Here is a 21,676-nt window from a genome sequence, read left to right as displayed (position 1 = left end):
TCAAGGCAAGATTTTCAAACATTCGGCTGAAAGCGTCGCCGTCGTTTAGACGTAGTATTAAGACCTGTAGTAGTGGAGCCTAGTTTGAGCACTAACTATGAGAGTATAACGACAGTGTACCACCGGCGCGTCCGTCACCGCGTGGTGCTGCGCATGGCACCGCCGCCGCCGCCGCCGCGCGCGCGCCACGTGTTCCGCCGCCTGGCGCCGCTCGTCGCCGTGCCCGACGAGGCCTTCGTCTGAACTGTAGCGCTACCTGACCTGTCTGTCTGCTAGATAATACTAAGAATTGTCGCCAAACAATACGAACACGAGTAGATGTTTGTAGACCCAGCACAGAGGAATCTTTACCGACTGTTCTACCAATCGATCTAGGCGCTCTCGCCGTCGCGCCCTGCAATTTTTCCAAGAGGACCTAAATAAATAAAACTGGACAACTCACACGGTCATCTGATCCCAAACTAAACAAAGCTCGTACTATAGTAACCAGATAACTGACAAACCTATGATGTAGCGAAATTGTTCAACTTATTTGGCTTCATCTATACTAGGATATACTGTAGTATCTATGAATACACTCGCAGTTAAATAAACCTTATGTTACATGCTCCAGTATCTAATTATTTTATCTGCTACGATTTACCGCGGGCAGCTGTAGCGCTATAGCCATTTTACTCTCAAATGGCGGTGACAGAATGAGCTATTGTACCGTTCATTATAGTTAGAAGTAATATAACACTCTCATTTTATGTAGTAAATTAAGTACCGCTAAATGTAGTTTTAATTTAGTATCAATTAAATAGCTATAAACTAGACTAATTACTAAATCATTTACGATATACGGCATAACGATAACGTGATTATGTTCAATCCGAACAAATTAATTATGTTTTAACGAAGTAGGTATAATATGTGTAACATTAATTTTAAATAGATTAGTCTAATATTAATTTCAAACAAGACACGTGTTCTTAAATGTTGATAAGATTATAATTAATTAGACATTCAATATAACAAGTGATAAACACTTGACTGATGATCTGAAATCGATTTAAATATCAGTGGACAAATATTTATTATATTTATGTTTCTAGCTAATGAGTTTAATTACAACCATTGTTTTGTTAATAAATAATCTGCATAAAAACCTACACTTCCTCTTATTGTAAAGGACTTAGGTATATTACATTCGTATAAGCTATTTCAATAACTCATCTTCGATCTAGAATTTAGCTCCCAACAATGACATTTTATTTCACCCACATATTTATTTGCAACAATACAATTAAATAGATACATGATAATTCCCATGTTAGCTAGTAGTATGTGTGCGCTAGAGTGTGTGTAGTAAGCTAAGTGTTTGTGGCGCAGCGTCGGCGGCGTTGTCGCGCTACACGCCCAGCAAGACGGCGGCCGCCGCCTTCCAGCTCGGCGTCACGCGCCACGACAACGATGAACCAGACAACACACGTGAGTCTACTTATATTATCACTTTTATTTATCACACATGTATTTTTTATGGATTTTAAGACTGTATTAAATGTTTATTACAAATAATGTTATTTTAATCTATCTTGATTTCGTTTGTTTCCTAGTTGAAGCCTAGCCGTATACTCGTGGGAGCGTATACAAACATAATAATATATTTAATAAGCTATAATTACATCATCACATGTTTATTATTCAAGTACTGGTGAATGTTTTTCTTAAACATTATCTTATTTATGTGTTCTGTTGTATTCCAGCAGCTTCCCCCACGTCCCGGGCGGAGGAGGGCGCGGGCGGCGGCGCGGCGGGCGCGGAGGGCGACGCGCGGCCGTGCGGCGCCGACGTGGCGCGCTCGTGGAGCGAGGCGCGGACACACACCACCGACCTGCTGTTCTAGTCACACGTACGTATCGCCACCTACATTACTCAATACCACTTGTCCAAACTTAAAAGTCTTATGGCTACTACACATGTGCCGCCGACATAAGCCGCGCAGAGCTGGCCACACCCAGCACTACCGCTTGAATGCTAGGAACGTACTGACGCCGGCAAGCCGAGTAAACCGCCTGCCGCCGGCACTGTGTGTACGAGCCCTTATAAATTTTAATGTTCGATGTCCAAATAAATTCTAAACAAAGTACTTATTCTTAAAATCTGTGTCGAGAAAATCGCCTGGAAACCCGGAACCAGGAAATTAGGTCATAAACCTTCATTTTTTGTAAAGCACCTGCAATCTCACAAAACGATCAGAGTGATAGAAAAGAGTGTTTGTGGAGTATTTAACTACTTTGTCTTTAAATCAATATTTTATTGTTATTCCTTGATGTTTTTCTGCATAAAACAAGTACTTTTACTTGTATATTTCCAGGTCGCTGAAACCGAGTTGATCGATCAACATCTTCGCAAGCAGAACGAAGCAATGAAGCTGCACTCCTCGCGCGACGTGCTACAATGAACTGTCGCCACCACAGCCGCCCGGCTGACCCGTGCTCAATCTAACAGTGTCTTGTCTCCTCGTGTTAGAGGTGCTGTGGACTGTACTGACAGTGGAACATACCTGCTCATAGACCATCTTACCTATGAAATTTCGCTAATATTGGTCAAAGAATTCCTTAAATCGGACTCTTAGTTCCTGAGATTTGTGCGTTCAAACATCTTTTCTATTTTATGAAAATGCCTTCACGATAGATGGCCCATGTATTTAGAAAGAAGTTGGAAAATTTATTAGCAATAACTTTTTTTTTATTTGGGACGGAATTTAATTTGTTTTGTGCTCAGTTAGTCAGCCTTTTTCCATAACGAGTAAGAGAGTCAGTGAGCATGTGTGTTCACCGTGCGGCCACGCTATATGTTGTAGTGACGGTCGAGTATTATATAAATAAAGTGAAGTGGTGTACGTCCAGTACGTGTGTACGTGTGTACGTGTGCTCAAGTACCGTTACGTAGGATAAGTCGCTATAAGTCGCATAAGTCGCATCCAGTCATATCTCTAAGTACTTACGAGCTCGACTGATTAGCTGATAACCACTACTTGACCGACGACACTCACCGCGCGTTTTATTTTCACTATGTTCATTCACCAGCCAATCAACGCGGCACGAGTGATGACTGTGTTCCCAATGTTTCTCTTCAAAGTCTGCACATGAATTGTATAGATAAACTAAACATATCATGATTTGTTAAATTACTCTTGACTATTTAAGAAGTGATAGTTATCTAAGTATGTATTTTGGAACCATTCTTACAAAACGTTGGCAATATTAAGTCGATGATATACGATACACCTTCAAATTATATTTTAAACTTTGGTTCAAGTGAACATTGTGATTATCAAACGTTCGTGTGTGTCGTACATTTCACATATTTTGGAGCATTTAAACGTATTTAATATTAATGTAATGTTAGTAGTGAAGCTGTGAACATTGCCACGCGGTACCACAGCGCGTCAGTACATCGGTACATCGTGTAGTATGTACGTGTACGTGTACGTGTACGCCGCGAACTGTCTACTGATTGTGATCCTATTATACTCATTCCACATGTCATTCCTAAATTTTTGTAATTTTTACTGACTTTTGTACACATTTACAATGTTTTTATTGAACTATAATGTAATGATGTGATGCCAGTAATGCATTGATGATAATCATTTAAAAGACATATATTTTGTATTCGTATTGTTTAGATCGAGCGTGACACTAATGGAGTCGATTTTATACTTGCTAAGATATGTATTTGTAATAATTAATTAATTGATATCTTGCTAAACTGAGCGTATGCTGTGCCTTTAGCAATGTGTGTGTTTATGTGTGAGCTGTATGTATGTGTGCGTGTGAACTGAAGCCTTTGTCTCGAAAGAGGGTCCAAAGCGTGTGTGTGTGTAGCGGCGGCGAGCTGCGGACGTCTTATATGAACTGTAGACGAGCGAGTGTACGTGCACGTGCATGTGGTGTGGTGTAGAGGAGGAGTGGAAGCTCGCCGTCGCGTGACTGGAGTCTGTGGACAAATCAATTGTATAGCTAGTAAGTGAGCAGGAGACAGGTGACGACGGGCGCTTTCTTTATACATATTATGTACGTAGTTGTAATGTTTCGTTCGGGCACGCTGTAAGAGTGTCATAATTATTATATTGTTCGTATGTTCGCGGCGCGGGTGCGGGGAGGGGAGGGGAGGAGAGGAGAGGTGAGGTGACGTCACGCGCCCGCGCCGTCCGGCCGCCCGGCCGACACTTGCCAATGCCTAGTTGTATCGTACTTTACGCATATTATGACATTTACGTGGTTCATTATTAATATTATAGTAGGAGCTGATATTTAGTGGCGCAATATTTTGCGAGTTTTATATAATTCCCCGAGGCGCGAGTCGGCGAGTCCCAGTAGGAACATGTACAAAGCGGAGGAGTACCGACGACGAGTCCTCGCGCTCTCCCGTACAAATATAAGCAGGCGGTGGACTTAGTCAATGCGCTGCGTGCTACTTTAGTTGTATATCCATAATGTATTGATCCTGAATTGCAATAAAATATATAGAAATGGATATGAAAGCACGTTTTATTTACACACTGTCCCTACATAAGTATCGTAGGTCACTTGAGGTCACTGTCCGGCGGCACCTCGCGCATGTACGGGTATGTGACTTCACAGTTGAGCTCCAGCGCCTCCCGCAGCGAGCGCTCCGTGCTGAAGTGCAGCAGGTACGAGATGGACCCCGCCTGCAGACATATACACCTTATACCTGTGTCTAGTATTAAGATATGAAGGACGATAGTAATATATAAGTATGATTCGCAAAACAATAAAATGAATTAAAATAATCAAGAGTTTGACCATTGCAAAAGTAGGTGAATAATGTTATAACCTTGGCGCCGGTGCCGGACTTGCGCGAGCCACCGACGGACTGCTGCGCGGGGCGCTCCTCCGAGCAGCGGTCGTTCACGTACAGCGTCGTGGCGAAATCCCGCAGCGCGCCCACCGCCCACCGCGACCACTCCTCGTCCTGCCGCGTGACGGTTGTAGATACACTCTCCGAACGAGGTGACAAGTAAACTCACTACGCAGTAAGGACCCGATCACTAGCGCGAGCGGTACCTGTACGAATATAGAGCCAGTGATTGCGTAGGGCGCGCGGTGCAGCGCCTCCTCGAGCTCGATGGTGGCGCGGTCGGGCAGCACGCACACGGCCAGCAGCGGGCCGCGCGTCTCGCGGGTCAGCAGCTCGTGTCCCGGGTCCTCCACGCGGTACACCGTGGGCTGCACGTAGTAGCCCACCGCGCAGTCGTGCCGCCCGCCGCACACGCGCTGCACGCCGCTGTCCGCCGCCGCGCGGGACATGAACCCCACCACCTGACGCGGAGCACGCGTTATATCCACTACCGGCCGAATATATCTATCGAAATATATATCTACCGTGTCGTACCTCCCGGATTAAAAGTAAATTAGAAACCTTATCGTAAGCCTCCATCGATACGAGCGACGACGTGAAGCACCTGTAGTCGAGCGGGTGGCACACGAACAGCTGTTTCGTGGCGTCCGCTAACATTTTGATAAACTCGTCGGACACGGAGCGCTCGACGAACACCCGCGAGCACGAGGACGACTTCTGTCCCGCCATCTCGAAGGCGGCGCGCGCCGTGCACGCCACCGCGTTCTCCAGGTTGGCGGACGAGTGCACCACGTGGAAGTTCTTCCCGCTGCCGGTGCCCACGATGCGAGGGAACCGCGCGTAGCCATGGACGCCCTGCCCGACCGTCCGCCAGACGTGCTCCAGTGTACTAGTCGTGCCCGCGAACGAAATGCCCGCCAAATACGGACTCGACCCTACCGTTTGCAAAAACGTTTCCCTCTCTGCGGGAACGAAGTTGATCACTCCCGGCGGCAGACCCGCCAGCTGTAGGCACTCGTAGACGCGATGACACGCGAGCATGGCGTTGTCGCTCGGCTTCCACACGACACAGTTGCCGGTGATGGCGGGCGTGATCGCCAGCTGCGCCGCCAGCCCGAACGAGTCCGAGGGGGTGATGGCCGCCCAGAACCCCTCGAGACCGTGGTACTGGTTTCGGTTGTACGCCTCCGTGCCGCCGTCTACCACGCACCGGCTCTTCGTAAGATCCCGCATAAATATGCACCCGTAGCGCAGGTAGTCGACCAGCTGACACAGGTTGTACTCCGCCTGGATCGCCGTCATGCTCTGTCCCATCATGGCGGCGGCTACGATGCGCTGGCGGTAAGCGTCGGCGATTAGGTCCGCCGCCTTCTCGAATATAGCGCATCGGTCATCGATGGGGCAACGCTCCCAGCAGTACTGATTGCAAGCGGCCAGGTACGCGGCCTGCTGCACCGTGTCGGGTGTCGCGTGGCAATAGTAAGCCGCCACACGCGTGTGTTGGAAGGGCATGGCTTGCGCGCACGGGACTCCCGCGTCAATCCCCTGCGTGCCGACGACTGTGGGCACGACGGGCGGCCGGTTGCACAGTGCAGTGAGCTCGTAGCAGAGATTTTCGCGCTCACACGACCCGACACAAGGCTCCCGAGGAACCTCGCTGGGGGGGAGCGGTGGGTTCTCACCGCTGGGCTGCTCCAGTGCCTCGGGCGAGGGGAACACGGCCATCCCGCGCCGACGCCCTGTCGCCGCTGATGACAATCGCTTGCGTAATACACGAAACATAATCCACTACCTACTTAATTGTACCTACCTAATAAATGAGTAATAACTTGAAATTTAGTTTATCATAGTTTTTAAAATCTACTGTAAGTATATCTAGGTATAGAATATGTATTCTGTACAAATTTTGACATAATGTTCATGTTGAAATAGCGTGACATTCTGTTTATGTTTATGGAAGAATAGTAAAAAGAGGCAAAGAATCCAGGCAATGTTCCAGGTTTGTAAGACAACTAAACGTCGAAGGATATTCTTTAACGTGCCGCGTCTTTACAACACCGAGATAGTTACTAACTGTATGAGGGATATAGCCAATTTGAACTAAATGGTCAATCGTCTACGTACCTACTCGACCTAGCCTAGTAAGTGTATATTCTAGTTCGACCACTAGATTCTTTAAGTGCAGACAAGTGTTGCATCATATTTACATGGTATTGAGGTTTATACATAGTTATATTTAATCATGACTCTAATTCTGACCACCTATCCGGCTACAAGTTAGTTTGCTGTTGTCCTGTCACCTATGAACAGTAAGCTGGTTAAAAAGGAAAATTACAAGAGGGCTGCTGCTAGGAGCTAGAATGTTTAAGTTTTTCGGAAGTATTAACAATTACCGGAGTAATCAATGGAGCCAGCCCTTACCGACGCAGACTCACAGCTGCAGTTTTAAATATTCACATATTTCTTGGGTTCAACAAAATTTTATGCGGCTGTAAATCACAAAATCACGGATTCGATTCCAAGTTGGGCTAAGTATAAAGCATTTCGTTGGCGTTTCAATAATTTGCTGTTCAATATTTGTAGAATTCTCCTACATTCCCAGAGTTTGCTTTAGTAGACTACCATATTATACCTACTTACATAGAAACGGTATTAAAGGACCGAACGAAACATTTAAGCAGCGATGAGCAGTTGTTCGATACACTTTGTACAGCACGTCGCCGTCGGTAGGTGCTGAGATGAAAGCGACCGGTACCTATAGCTAGATTAGTACATACGAACATAAAACATAAAAAGGGCTAATGAAAAAACTTAGTATACACATCAATTTATTATTAAAATTCATAGCAAAGTAAATAGCTGCTACATAGGCTGAAAACAAATGCGCAGGCTAAAACATACGTAATGTATTACTCTGTTATATCGCGCGCTTTACAAATGCTAATAAGACAAGCCTTGCAGCGCTAACTCAATAACTACCTATTATTTTCTGCTTACTATATTGTCCTGGAAACATGATTTCGAACAATATAATAAACACTTCGTGGTGCAGTCACGAACACCTACGTATAAGCTATTTTATGTTAAAAATAAACTTACACCAGTAACGAAGATATTATGTAAAAGACAGCTGAACACCTCAGCTTTAAAATATTTGTTGCTGTAGAACACTATTATGTACTTAAATAAATTAAATTACCTAAGTCGGTATCGATATAAAACTTCTGTCTTAAGTCTTAAGTTTGTTTAGATTTGCAAAAACTAGGTACTTCTTGAAGGATGTCTCATTAGCATCTCACTCATCATGCTCTTAATCACAGAACTTTCGACTTACAGCGAGCCTTGTTGTGCGTCGGTAATCCAGATTCACAGCCTCGCTTACTATTTTAACTATGATTATATGTAACATTAAATATATCGTAGTTATAAGCATAATTTTGTAAATCTGGGACTGGTAATATTTTTTTTTTTTAAATAGCACACACGCAGAGCTAACTACTCTAACAAATTCCTTCCTCTCAATATTTATGACATAGCTTTCCCTCCAGAACAGAATGACCAAGATATTTGATATTTCAATAATATTGAGTGACCCAGTGCCCTACCCTACCCAAATTTCCTTACATTGTCTATGGTCGGTCATTTGACTTGATTGACATGAAAAGTCCTTGAATGAAAGATCAACTTAGGGAAAGTCCTCTCCTTGTAGACAGATTGTCGTTTTTGTACTTTCTGATCGATCAATAAAAATCACATCAATACAAATCCATGGTTTGAATCAATTTGACCGTAAACGAGACCCGTGAAAAATTATAACATGATTTTTCACGAAGGATTCATCTAATATTCTACGTCTACACCGCTTTGCATTATTCTTGACATTGCGCCAATTCGTTAGTGGGAAAGAGACAACAATAGTTTTAACATTCCACTTCGCGTAGAACGGTTCCACGCAGGTCCGTTGTTTTGTTCGATAAATCGCGTTGCAGTGCAGTATTCGATATCCTAAACCTAAATGTCAGCTGAGTTGTGAGAGACAGAAAAACATCGTAGCAAAAATTATCAAGCAAGTCAAAATCAGAAAAATCTGAAAACCGATCAATAAATAAATGCAGTGAAAAGAATATATCTAAAGTTATCGGAATATAAGCATATGTCGGAAATAACAATATTAATGCCATAACGTGTAGCGTCTAGGAGGATAAAGCTCAAAATCATCTAATTATTATTTCGGTGCCATTTCGTTTCGTAACAAAATGTGATGAACCGGTGAAGGTCACAGCTTCTGTAGAAATAAAATCAACGTCAGTTACCGTATTCGTGCGCTTTTTGTCTTGTCGTGTTTGCGAACGACAGGTTTACGTAACAAGCTTGACAGTAGAGAACGGAGGAAGCAGTTTGCGCATTACGTCCGATCGAACATAGCTGCCGAGCGTCAGACGACTACATAACCACGAAATGTTGAGCGTATGGACAAAATCGGTCCGCGGAGGGCGCGCGCTCGAGCGCTCGCTCTCCAGCATTGTGGAGCTGCCGGTGTTCCAGGACTTCGGCGTACAGAATGAGCCCGTGTTCGGGTACCGCGAGGGCAGCGCCGAGCGCGCCGAGCTCGCCGCCGAGCTGAAGCGCACGGCCGCCGTCACCGAGGAGGTGCCCATCGTCATCGGCGGCGAGAACATCAAGGACGGCGAGCCGCGCTACCAGGTGATGCCCCACGACCACTCCAAAAAGATCGCCAAGTATTATTACGCTAGTGAAAAAACCATTCAGAAGGCCATCAAGGTTTCCGTGGACGCCCAGGCGCGCTGGGACCGCACGCCGCTGGAGGAGCGCCTCCGCATCTGGCAGAATGCTGCAGATTTAATGGCAGGAGCTCACAGGCAGAAACTCAATGCTGCTACTATGCTTGGTCAGTCTAAAAGTGTCATCCAAGCTGAAATTGACTCTGCAGCTGAGCTCATTGATTTCTTCAGATTCAATGTATACTTTTTAAAAGAAAATGCAAAGTATCAACCAATTTCTGAGGACCCATCTGTAACTAGAAACTCTCTCAGGTTCCGTGGTCTCGATGGCTTCATTGCAGCTATCAGTCCGTTCAACTTCACCGCTATCGGAGGTAACTTGGCCTACACACCGGCTCTCATGGGTAATGGTGTTCTATGGAAGCCATCTGATACAGCTCTTTTGTCTAACTGGAGGATCTTCAACATAATGCGTGAAGCTGGGCTGCCTGATGGTATTGTTAACTTTGTTCCTGCTGATGGACCAACTTTTGGTCGCACCATTACATCTTCCCCTCACCTGGCAGGTGTGAACTTCACTGGATCAGTACCAACATTTAACTGGTTGTGGAATGAAGTTGGTAAAAATCTAAGCCGCTACCGCAACTATCCTCGTCTCATTGGAGAATGTGGTGGTAAGAACTATCATTTCATACACCCATCTGCTGACGTACAGTCAGTAGTGGCAGGCACTATTCGTTCAGCATTTGAATACTGTGGCCAAAAATGTTCAGCATGCTCAAGGATGTACGTTCCAAAATCACTGTATGAGGCCATCAAGCAAGGTTTGATACAGGAGCAATCCAAGTTGAAGATTGGTGATGTAACAGATTTCAAAATATTCTCAGCTGCTGTGATCGATGACAAAGCTTTTGCTAGAATTACAGGCTACATCAAAGATGCCAAGAAAAACCCTAAAAACAAAATCCTTGCTGGTGGTGAATTTGATGGCAGCAAAGGCTACTTTGTCCAGCCCACCATCATTGAAACGTCGGACCCCCACGACAAGCTGATGACTGAGGAAATCTTCGGGCCGGTGCTCACCATGTACGTGTACGAAGATCGCGACTTGGACAAGGCTCTGGCACTCGTCGGTTCCTCGACCAAGTTCGCGCTAACGGGTGCCGTGTTCGCCAAGGACACCACCTTCCTCCAAAGAGCTCTAGAGGAGCTGAAGATGACAGCGGGTAACTTCTACCTAAATGACAAATCGACCGGTTCCGTGGTGGGCCAGCAACCTTTCGGCGGCGGCCGTATGTCCGGCACCAACGACAAGGCGGGCGGCCCCAACTACGTGATGCGCTGGACCACGCCGCAGTCCATCAAGGAGACGTTCGTCCCGCTGCGCGACATCGACTACCCCTACATGAGGGACTAGACCACATTCGAATCGACCACGACGAGATGAGACTCCTTGAGAGATCTAACAAAATTGATTATCAGTACAATAATAATTACATATTCAATAATTACTATTACGACGTAGTTAAGATTGCAAAATAATTAGGCTTAATAGATGTTATAATGTTTTTTCTCAAGACGTAACTTTAAAGTATTAATTTATCATTATGTACTGATTAGAATGGTTTAATAAATTAGTGTAATTTATTGAGTAGTGTACACTGGCTACACTGAGCAACAGATGTATAATAATTTTGAAATGAAATGTATGTGTATAAAGAGTACTACCTGTTATGTGGAATAGAAGCACTAATGTTATTGTATTGTAGAGATGGTAGTGACATGATGTAACTATTGTGAGATATAAGTTAAATTAAAGTGGCGTCCTTCCTCGCTTGCTATCGCCCTGTGACTGTTTCTTATCAGACTGTATTATTTACTCTTTGGTTCTTATCATTCTAAATGTTATGCTCTGTCTGTATTTATCTCTTTGATATATGTTTCAGCTTGGCCTGCTCTCTGACACAGTTTATTGCATTTATGCTTAATGTTAACCACATTGCAATCCATCCTATGTTTTATAAATATTTGTTACATAAGTATATAACAAAATCATTGTTATGTTTTATTTGTTGTTTATCCTGTCAGGTGCTAGTTCCTGTTACTTGTTTGTATGTGACTAGTCTTGATCTTTAAATTCCAATAAATTTATGAACATTGTGACATGTATTTCATTTATTTAATTTCATGAAGGTACCCATACCTACAATCTACACTCCTCTAACATTTCAGAAGGTAGCAAGTAGGTACTAACTAAAATGATATGATAAAACACATATTATTCAATGAGTGATAACAGGAAACTAGAGAATGAAGGTGTTTGGCACTACTCAAGGTCGTACGGAATTTGTAAACTGGCCAAAACGTGACGAGAGGAAAATTCTTACTAGGTACATAAATATTTCTCTGTGTGCGTCAACATGGGTGTGTCGTCGACAAGATAAGAAACGGGAAGGTATTTTTTCCAATAATTATGTAAAACTACAACGCTTTCTCAATACATTAACAACCTGCTGTCTTCATTAAGAAATAATCTTATTCTTCTTGTTATGGTTATGATAATCGTCGACAGAATACTTCGTAACGAAATCGTACCTAAGTGTTATGGATTACCTACACGCTCTTGACTGTTGTCCAGTATCGATAAAAGAGGCTTCTAAAGGCTTCCATCTGCTTCATCCTACTACTGATCATTAAATTCCCTCACAGAGAAGAACTTTATACCATTACCATTCTAGGCTTATACCGTAGGTAGATGCCTAAAGGTCGATCGATATTGATGTAAAGTACCCAAACTAATAACAAGTGCCCTTTAAAAAAAAACAACTCTCATAAAATATAGTCTTGAGTAGGTACCTACTAAAACGGTAGCAAGGAAGCAAAGGCGCCAAGTGAAACCCCCTTTTTAAATAGGTAATCTACAATCGAACTAGAGCGCCGCGCCATGCACTCGGCCAATACGTTCAATCTTAGTTGACCGAAGCTGCTGTAGCTGCTTAGATAATTAGTAATATAATAAATTTTGTAGTCTGTGTGTGTCTGTGACTTAAAATTAGGGGCTAATAGCTCATGATACCCCTGAAAAAACGAAAGGAAGAATAAAAACATATCAATACCGGGATACAGCTGAGAGCTAGTTATATCATTTTATATAGCCGCAGAAGTTTGAACATCGTTTTCCATGCGCTATAAAATATTTCTTCAAGACTAGACTTCAAAAACGTTGAAATTTATTTAAAAACCTTTTAAGGTTATTAAAAGCAAAAACTAAACGTACATGTCCGAGTGACATTTCACAACAAGCAAACAGCCATACAGATTAAAAATGCTATGTATAGAATAGAATGTTTCTAGAATAAAGTAGAATATTGTTAAGGTTAATGTTGTGTCTTGTGTTTATTAGTAGTTGCAATTGTTAGCAGAACAAAGAGCCATGTCAAATGTATTCGGACTCATCGTATCGGGCCGTTTAGTAAGTAGAAAAACGCTACTTTTGTTAATGTTATTGTATGTCCAACCCGTGTTGAGGTGGTTTTTTTGAATTTTACAGGTGCAGACCGACTTTGCACCACTTTCGGAGACGCAGTTCTTAATCACTATATCTGAGGCAGACACAATCAACCACGCCGTGGTGTTTTTAACAGGACTAGCACCGCTACCGGCGGGCACGGTCGGCATGGTCTACTGGAGCTGGCCGGACCCTGCCGCGCCGCCCAACTGGCAACTGTTAGGACATATATCCAACACAAAACCTTCCGCTATATTTAAGATAGGAAACTTAAAGAAGTTACATGAATTATCTAGTAAGTCATTTGCGTCAGTTTTGGGTCTAGTCATGGTTTCAACGAACAGTAGAGAAATTACAGGAATTGTCATTGTTTTCAGATGAAAATAAATTCATTAGTGCCTTTGGTCAGCAGCAAATATGTCATAATGCTCAGATTGGGATAGCCATTGAACCTGAAGCCAATGTTCAGCTCCTTGCCTCGTCAGTTGTAAGTTTATGTTTATTATAACAGTGATGACAGGCAACTGTACTTATTCCTTGTTTTAATTAATATGATACTATTGTTTCAGGCTCAGCAACAAAATAATTACATAACATTTGCTCAAAAAATGCTGGAGAATCTAGTGAACTTTGTAGCATCATTCTCAGTGACACAGGACCAGATGACGCCGACGCCGGGCGTCTCGTACATCCCTCTCAACACACTGCACAACTGGTACCAGAACTTTGAGAGGCGACTACAACAGAACCCCAATTTCTGGAAAAATTAACCAAAATTGTAATCATATTTAGATGGCAGTATAATCAACACAATGCGATGAACCTAGAATCATTTTAGTTTTAATATATTTGATGCGGTGTGCAGTGACTTACAAACCTAGTGTCCTTAACAAACTGTCACAGAATGCAGAACTATCAGTTGTGGTATTTTTTATGTGTTCAGTACAGTACAGTACAGTACGGTACAGTACATCAGTACAAATGTGCACCATGTATACTTGTGTAGTAGCCTGGTGGCGACAGTTCAGTTGACAAACAACACAGTTGATATTGTTATACAATAGAGACGGCTATGAGTGGTTGTGTTGTAACATTTAATATTTATTTAGTTATGTTGTGGTCACATCACTTACACTGGTTACTTGACAGTATGTAATGGTATTGTTTCCCGTGGAAACAAGTAGACTCACATCCATCAGCTTGCTTGTGTGTTATGTGTTTCGCGGCGTGCGGCGTGCGGCCTCTCGTATTGAGTGATTGACATTGTATTGTATTAGTGATCTGGTTGAGCTAGAGGCAGCAGCAATATAATTTTGTATGTCTATAGACAAGAAGACTGCTTAAGAATAACAATTTTATAATAAAATAATGTATTTTTTAAACCAAAACTGTATTTTAATTTAAAGCAATAAAATTAGAACATTTATTTGCTAGTTTTGTGCATTTATCCTCCCACCTGCGACTCATGAAACTGCACTTCTATGTTGCACATATACTAAATGAACTGCATTCAGGAAGAGCTAAATAAAATTCCATATAATATACTTAATGTTATAGTTTATTCAATATAGAGGTTGTTAACAATGAGGTAACATAACAACGTTCTTCTGAACACGCGTGTGAAGGCACACTATGTATAAACATCAATAAATAGTGACAGTGTGGTCGTCCCGGCGCGTCACGTCGCGTCGCACGACAATTACACTACTTTGTACTTGATATGTAACTTAAAGTTTACTCTGAGATCCCCATTATAACTAATCAACAATAACATTTATAAAGTTAGATCAACGCGCTCCCGCGGTCGCCTAGCGCACTCGGCGTACACACTAACTTGCACACTTTCTTACACACATGTTCACACTGGCATACTGTACATTACATAGCATATTGTTTAAGTTGGCGACCATATCTATACGAATTCTAAAATAACAATATTATTTTATATATCACGCAGAATATAATTATAAGAAATGCACTTTGATTGAATTGATAGTAAAGAACTAGTTGAATACCAGTGTGAACAGATTTACATATTATATTGTAAACAGTTAAAGTATTCAAGAGATTGTGCCAATATGATATCTTCAGACAAGGATAGGTATATCTAGATAGAAATAACAAATGTCTGGTAACTAAGGCAATCCAAAGTCTGAAGACATGATATTCTCACTGTCTGTAACTTGCTAGATGTAAGGTCAGTGTGCATGGTTCAGTGCGACGCTTAGTGTTAGCCGTTACAAGTGATTGCCTTCCTCACACGCTGTAGGTCGCGCGAGTGATTAAGGCACGTTATCCCTCGGTACATTGTCTTGTCTCACTTAACTAATGTGCAGTCAACGTTAGCTGCGTGAGGTACATACACGTTACATTCACCAATCACCACTAATAACGAGAGTCTTTCTCTCTCAATACATTCTACTTGGTGGTCATGTTCTTACAATTTAATACTTTGTAAGAATATTTCATGCAGTTAATACTATGTAAATGGAAGATTAGGAGCGGGCTCGCTTTGGAGTTAAAGTATTTGGAAGTCAAGCTCGTTTATCTACACTGGTTGCCGGGTATTTAAGCAAGGTGTTGAGTGCATGTTTGAGATTACTAGCATTATACATTATACACCTAATGAGGTGCTGTATGGTACGATGACTATTATCGAGAAAGAGCATTGCTTATATAGCATGCATTTCTTTAAAATGTAAAATATTGCTTTATTCCCGTGTGAATATGTTTACGAGCGAATATTAAAACATACCTAATTTCATTCTGCTTTGTTTTCGTGTGTATAGAAGATGGAGAAACGATTTTGAGTAACGTTTAAAATTGAGTACCATTTCAATATTCGCCCGTTAACATATTTAAAGTACTACGTTAAAAAAGTATGTAAGCTAGGTAAAGTTACACACAGTGCTTTGTATTGGCTTTAAACAAATACTTCTGACAACATTGTGTACTCAACAAGACCCTTTTAACGAGAAAATGAATGTTTGATAAATGCGACATAGCGCTTTCGTGCCCACTAGTCATGTTTTGCCCCACAATTATGGTAGATTGACCGTCCAGAACATTATAAAATAAGTATTGTCTTCATATAATACATGTAACACTTGTTCTAAGTGCCCTCAGTAGGACTCAATTCACAGCCATCATGGGCCAAATGGAAGGCAGATATGAGATGTCATTTTGTATAAGACACTTATAAAGACTTTATTTTAGTGCATTTTCGTAATGAAATTTTACGTTATTTCATTCAATATTTGTTAATAGTGTAAAATGTTTTCTTAGTTTGTCAACTTTATAAACAGCTGGCCATTCAAATAGCATTTTATAAGTACAAGATCCAGAAAATACATGTTAATGACTAAAACTGTTATGAATATTTGGTACTATAGCAATTGACTGTATAATTGAACACTCAGTAGTAATGGTTTACAAAAATATTAAATGTATCTTCCCAAATATGGGACAGTATATTTACACAAAAATGTGTCAAAGGACCCATGGATAAGTTTGTTTAGTTAAAAATTGTACATGACTTTGTAGTAAGACTTTTCTTACACATTTCATTAAAAGGCAGGTTTTTCACGACAATAAGGTATCACACAGTATGTGACACCTGAGAGGTGTAGGATGGTACATATGTGGTACTAAATATAATATGTTATCACGCTACACCTCTGACCAAATCGAAGTAAGCATCGTCAATAAGCGATATTGTTTTCTTTAACTGTATACACAATCCACAAGTGCTTTCAATTTAACTATTAACATGACTCTCAGTGACGATTAGTATTTCGATTTCGATGATGAGATTCCAGTTTTTAGAATCTAATCTTAAAAAGTCGCAGACAGTAGGGTCAGTAACCGTTAATAATTAATGTATACGTAGCATTACCAGCGCGTGTACACTGGCTACAGCGGGGCCGTGTGCGGGGCGGGCGCGGCGGGCGGGGCGGGGGCGGAGGGGGAGGCGAGGAAGGGGTGCAGCAGCGCGGCCGCCGCCGACACGCGGGAGCGCGGGTTGGGGTCCAGCAGCGACGCCGCCAGCGCAAACGCGCTGTCTGGAAACCCCGCCACCCAACGACCCTCCACGAACTCGTCCGCCTGGAACGACGAACATACATTTATTTTCTTGTAATTCAAAAAAAAAATTGTGTATGTAGGTAGTGTAGTATTTTATGTACCTTTTTGGTTTCATCTCTGCATAAACACTGTTCCTGTGGCAGTCGACAACGCATACATGCGCTCCCTCTGCTGCCTGTGCTAATGGAGGTCGTGCCGCGCAGACGTGCCGCCAGCTTACGTAGACACAGACCGCGACGAACCGACGATGTTACTACTCGACGACCTGCAAATAACGGTAGTTAATGTATATTTTCAAATATTATCCTATGAGTGGTAAAATATTGCAAAAAGTGCTTTAAAAATTAGAACCATGTATGTTTATCTACACCGCACAAATGTCCGTATCGATCCGTACCGAGGCTCTCGGCGGCCTGCTGCAGCGGCTGCGTGCCCAGCAGGTCGGCGAGCTCGGCCAGCGCCGCCACGTCGTCCCCGGCGCGGAAGAACGGGTACCGCGCCGTCAGCGCGCTCGCCAGCACCACGCCGCTCGCCCACACGTCCACCGCCGTCGTCTGCTGCGGGTACTTCAGCAGCACCTGCGCGCAAGCGACGACGTATAATCAAGGCCTTAATTACAGGATTTTTCAAAATTTTTATGTAGCGTGATTAGGATACCTGATCTCCACAGTAGATTAAGATATGAAGTCTTAATGGTATAGCGCTCACCTCGGGCGGTCGGAAGCCCTGAGTGCCGGCGCGCGGGGCCCGCGGCGCGGGGCGGGCGCTGCAGGCGGCGCACACGGCCGCGGCCCCCGCACACGCACAGCGCGGCCGCGCCCCTGCCCCGTGCGCCGCGGGCGGGGAGGCGCCGCCCGCCGCCGGCTCCCGCATCACGGCCGACACGCGGCGCGGAGACGCCACCACGGCCGGTGTCGCCGGGCTCGCCACCGGCCTGCCCGTGCTCAGGTCCAGGGCCATACGCTTCGCTCCTGACGCCAGCTCCTCCTGCAAAATACAATATCAATATTACAGAACCAAATATGATGTTACATCACTTTGGGTAAGTGATTACAATATTGACACATACTGGCTAAAACTTAAATATAGAAAAATATTACCTCCTCGCGAGTTCTCTTTCGAACGCCGTTGGAGTGTGCGGGTGGCGGGGCTCGCTCGGCCGGCGGCTCCTCCGGTGCGGGGCATAAACGTTGCGCGAGCCCAAAATCGACTAACAAATACCTGTAACAACAACATGATGCATGTACTTGTTAAATATTCTCTGATGATGCAAATATGCACTAAAACTAAGTAAATATCAGATGAATGTGTAAATAATGTGTGTACCGTCGATTCTCCCTGTCGTAGAGGAAATTGCTAGGTTTGACGTCGCGGTGTATGACGCCAAACGAGTGTACGTGTCGCAAGGCTATCAGTAACGCGCGCATGTATTGACGTAACTCCTCTGCATCCATCTCTCCTACATATTCCTGAAAATAGATATAATAATGACATGAAATTAATATCAGGTTTTATAAAAGAATAATTGAATAACACAACATACATATCGCATCCCCGGTGCAATACTGTCACTTATGCAAAAATGTAGTTTTTCAGGAGAAGCATTTAAAACGTTGACACTTCACACAACAATGACTTTGTAAGATATCTATAGATTTGGTTTTTTTTTTACAAAAGTGACAGTGTTGCACCGGGAGTGCGATATGAAAAGCATTCATTAAAGATTTTTTTTTTAACTTATAAAATTTCATCAGCATATAAATGTACTTACAGAAAATTTCTTATGAGGTATATAAGGCATAATAAATACTATGGTATCTAAGTTACGAAGGCACAGCTCTACTCCTATCACATGGTCCTTGCCTCTGAAATAAATAAACAATAATGTAAACATTCAGTTATCTATGGTCATTACACTTCATCCACATCACATGTTATGATAACAGAAAAAAAAACAACATTTTACAGATAACTCTTACACATATTGACAATGTACAACTTAAACAGTTATCTACAGGCTACATGTAGGTATTGTATGTTTGCAAAAAATGCTTACTATGTCATTATATTATGGTCTACTTTGAAAGTGTGTCAATGACTCGCACAGTACTGTTATGACACTGTTAGGTATTTATGACAAACCATAGAGCCAGCTAACTTATTGTACACAATTTCAATATAGTTGGACTTTATACTGACCCCATATCTTGCAAGCAGCGTAATTCATGTTCTATCCTAGCAGGGTGTGCTGTGGGCACCAGGTGCTTGATAGCAAACCATCGCTTCTCAGTCTCAGGCAGTGAGGCGTGCTGCCTCAGTGAGCCCAGGTACACTGAGCTGAACGTGCCCTCGCCGATCTTGCGGTGGACGTCGAATATCTTGTCCAGCCTCGGCAGCTTCTGCAGCAACTCCTTTATTTGATGTTCTGAAATAGAGAAATGCGATTTTTGTTGAACATGCACCTTAGGAGACTTGGATAGCATAAAACCAGAGTAATAAAGCGTATAGGATCTAGCACCCATCAGTCCAAACTAAAATAGTAGAATCATCAGGTGTCATCGACAATAACAAAAGTAAACCTAACCTATAAATGTTGTGTAATTACAATTTTACTGCAGTATTATATGAAGTAGCTGTTTTATTTCAGTTACACCAATAATCAGCAGATATAGTTACTTACTTTCAGCATCATCTTTCGAGTTTGTAGACTGATCCTCATTTTTCTTTTTAAGGATTTCGTTGAGGCCATATTTACGTGTTTGTAACACTTCCTTTTGAACTTTTACTTCTATTCCTCTAATTCTAGACATCACTTATTAACTTAATTCTCATTTTACTACCATAATCACTGCGTCATTCTTCTGTTATGTTGAAACTGATAAAATGAAAACAGAACTGAATTGTTTGAACGAAAGACGAAGTTGGACGAAATCATTTGAAGTCATGGCATAGAGATTTTGGAATTCGGATGAAATCTATGAATGACACTAATGTTCTGACAAAATAACAGTTTGTATAATAATTAGATCCAAGTATTCTCCACGTGTAATCCAGGAGAAGTAAATAAAAATATGACTAAATGATGTTTTAGGATTATGTATTATTTTTATGCTAGACGTCAAAAACTATATTTGCTAACTGTATTTCACTTTATTTTTGATATTTATTACCGAACGATATGTTTTTCTGTCAAAGTTATGATTATCTGTCAACAGTGTCAATGTGTGAAGAAAGTTCACAAGGTTTCGTAAGAAAATATATCAAGTAAAACATTTTTATAGCTGTTATTTCTGACAAAAAGAATCACAGATATAACGTTTTAAACATCTACTACCATGTTTGCCAGGAAGTCGGTGCAAGGCATTGTTACGAACGCACTAAGATCGGTAAGAAACCTTATCAGTCTGTTCAAGTAGATGGTAAAATTTAAAAAAAAGTGTCCAATTTGCCACAAACTCTACTTTCGGATACTGCGCTACTAGGAGCAAAGGTATCGGCAACGTAGTGAAATGTAAGATTTGTTAAAAAAATTACCTAGAAACTATTTTTTTTGTAGCAATATAGCTGTTAGATAGGTTATGATCTATCATTTATAACTTTGACCTAATTTTGCAGGTGAACTATGTAACAAAGCCGCCAAAGCCGGAGATTCCTAAGAACCCTTTGACCTCTGTATATTCAGCAACTGATCAAAAAGAAAATGGCGTTATATATGACAGAAAACCATTTAGGCTGAATCTGGAGGCTGGAAAGACTTACCACTGGTGCCTTTGTGGCAGATCAAAGTCACAACCCCTGTGTGATGGCACACATAAAGATGTTTACCTTAAAATTAATCAGAGGTATGTATATTTAATACAATAAGTAAAAGACATAATGGCATTGTATTGTAAGTGTAAGTCAACCATATCCTTAAAGACATAAAAATTAAATTGGCAAGTATAGTTTGATAATTCTTCATAGTAAAGCTCCTCACATTTTAATAGTAACAAAATAAATATATCTTTTCAGACCTATAAGATTCAAAGTGGAAAAAACAAAGGAATACTGGCTATGTAACTGTAAGCAAACTAAGAACAGACCATTCTGTGATGGAACACACAAACAGAAGGAAATCCAGGAAGCTGGCACCATCAGAGTCTGAGCCTCCATACAAAATATACTGTGTACAAACAAAACTCAGAATTTACTATCATTAGCTAGATTATTGAAATTTATTACTTTAGTCAGGTTTAAGTGCACAAGTTAATTGAAGTACATGTTAGTTTTTTATTATTTATAGCAGCATGATTTTATTGCACAATAAAGGCTCATTATCAGCATAAAATGTCTTATCAATTTCCCTATGTGCTTGCACAAAATTTAGAGCATTTTTTCAAATTTTTTTCAAGTTTCTACTAAAGTTTATAGATATGGATCACGAGTGATCGAACAAATTTTCGTTTGCTACTGACTTACAATCTAATCTTAATTT

The 21,676-nt window shown here is 41.9% G+C and overlaps 6 protein-coding genes across 10 annotated transcripts in view; 4 read left to right on the top strand and 2 right to left on the bottom strand.

Moving 5' to 3' along the window:
* The window catches only part of LOC142986029 (uncharacterized), a 37,985-nt gene extending 33,461 nt beyond the window's left edge, over nucleotides 1-4,524 (top strand). For 2 of the 4 annotated variants that reach the window (XM_076134267.1, XM_076134264.1), the window contains 3 exons: nucleotides 1,372-1,470; nucleotides 1,746-1,891; nucleotides 2,357-4,524. In XM_076134267.1, the coding sequence (XP_075990382.1) occupies nucleotides 1,372-1,470; nucleotides 1,746-1,885 (239 nt within the window). In that variant the 3' untranslated portion in view covers nucleotides 1,886-1,891; nucleotides 2,357-4,524. Of the gene's footprint in view, nucleotides 1-115; nucleotides 279-1,371; nucleotides 1,471-1,745; nucleotides 1,892-2,356 lie in introns of those variants that run through there. The other 2 variants (XM_076134266.1, XM_076134268.1) reach the window with 2 other exon arrangements.
* LOC142986069 (delta-1-pyrroline-5-carboxylate dehydrogenase, mitochondrial-like) lies at nucleotides 4,508-7,122 on the bottom strand. Its single transcript, XM_076134269.1, has 4 exons — nucleotides 5,431-7,122; nucleotides 5,076-5,330; nucleotides 4,846-4,983; nucleotides 4,508-4,699 (listed from the first exon to the last, which is right to left on the bottom strand). The coding sequence occupies exons 1-4, from the start codon at nucleotides 6,649-6,651 to the stop codon at nucleotides 4,574-4,576; spliced, it is 1,740 nt and encodes a 579-aa protein (XP_075990384.1). The 5' UTR covers nucleotides 6,652-7,122; the 3' UTR covers nucleotides 4,508-4,573.
* Nucleotides 7,123-8,804: 1,682 nt separating this feature from the next.
* P5CDh1 (delta-1-Pyrroline-5-carboxylate dehydrogenase 1) lies at nucleotides 8,805-11,771 on the top strand. The gene has a single exon (XM_076134282.1). The coding sequence runs from the start codon at nucleotides 9,328-9,330 to the stop codon at nucleotides 11,026-11,028; it is 1,701 nt and encodes a 566-aa protein (XP_075990397.1). The 5' UTR covers nucleotides 8,805-9,327; the 3' UTR covers nucleotides 11,029-11,771.
* A 1,135-nt stretch (nucleotides 11,772-12,906) lies between these two features.
* LOC142986084 (protein OPI10 homolog) lies at nucleotides 12,907-14,507 on the top strand. 2 transcript variants are annotated; one of them, XM_076134305.1, is made up of 4 exons: nucleotides 12,907-13,083; nucleotides 13,162-13,414; nucleotides 13,497-13,606; nucleotides 13,695-14,507. In XM_076134305.1, the coding sequence occupies exons 1-4, from the start codon at nucleotides 13,045-13,047 to the stop codon at nucleotides 13,887-13,889; spliced, it is 597 nt and encodes a 198-aa protein (XP_075990420.1). In that variant the 5' UTR covers nucleotides 12,907-13,044; the 3' UTR covers nucleotides 13,890-14,507. The 2 variants fall into 2 exon arrangements, with proteins under 2 accessions (XP_075990420.1, XP_075990410.1); XM_076134295.1 differs by having other exon boundaries at nucleotides 12,910-13,083; nucleotides 13,689-14,507.
* Nucleotides 14,508-14,656: 149 nt separating this feature from the next.
* Nucleotides 14,657-20,215, bottom strand: LOC142986023 (non-specific serine/threonine protein kinase Cdc7-like). The gene is made up of 9 exons (XM_076134259.1): nucleotides 19,883-20,215; nucleotides 19,402-19,627; nucleotides 18,974-19,067; nucleotides 18,529-18,671; nucleotides 18,303-18,423; nucleotides 17,911-18,189; nucleotides 17,600-17,780; nucleotides 17,304-17,467; nucleotides 14,657-17,223 (listed from the first exon to the last, which is right to left on the bottom strand). Exons 1-9 carry the CDS (start codon nucleotides 20,010-20,012, stop codon nucleotides 17,032-17,034), a joined length of 1,530 nt encoding a protein of 509 aa, XP_075990374.1. The 5' UTR covers nucleotides 20,013-20,215; the 3' UTR covers nucleotides 14,657-17,031.
* A 192-nt stretch (nucleotides 20,216-20,407) lies between these two features.
* LOC142978780 (uncharacterized) lies at nucleotides 20,408-21,529 on the top strand. Its single transcript, XM_076123347.1, has 3 exons — nucleotides 20,408-20,588; nucleotides 20,818-21,044; nucleotides 21,214-21,529. Exons 1-3 carry the CDS (start codon nucleotides 20,538-20,540, stop codon nucleotides 21,344-21,346), a joined length of 411 nt encoding a protein of 136 aa, XP_075979462.1. The 5' UTR covers nucleotides 20,408-20,537; the 3' UTR covers nucleotides 21,347-21,529.
* Nucleotides 21,530-21,676: the final 147 nt, after the last annotated feature.

This window comes from Anticarsia gemmatalis, chromosome 2 (genome assembly GCF_050436995.1).
Source record: "Anticarsia gemmatalis isolate Benzon Research Colony breed Stoneville strain chromosome 2, ilAntGemm2 primary, whole genome shotgun sequence".
Lineage (NCBI taxonomy): Eukaryota > Metazoa > Arthropoda > Insecta > Lepidoptera > Erebidae > Anticarsia > Anticarsia gemmatalis.
Note: the sequence above shows the minus strand (reverse complement) of the source record. Positions and strands in the feature narration are given on the sequence as shown.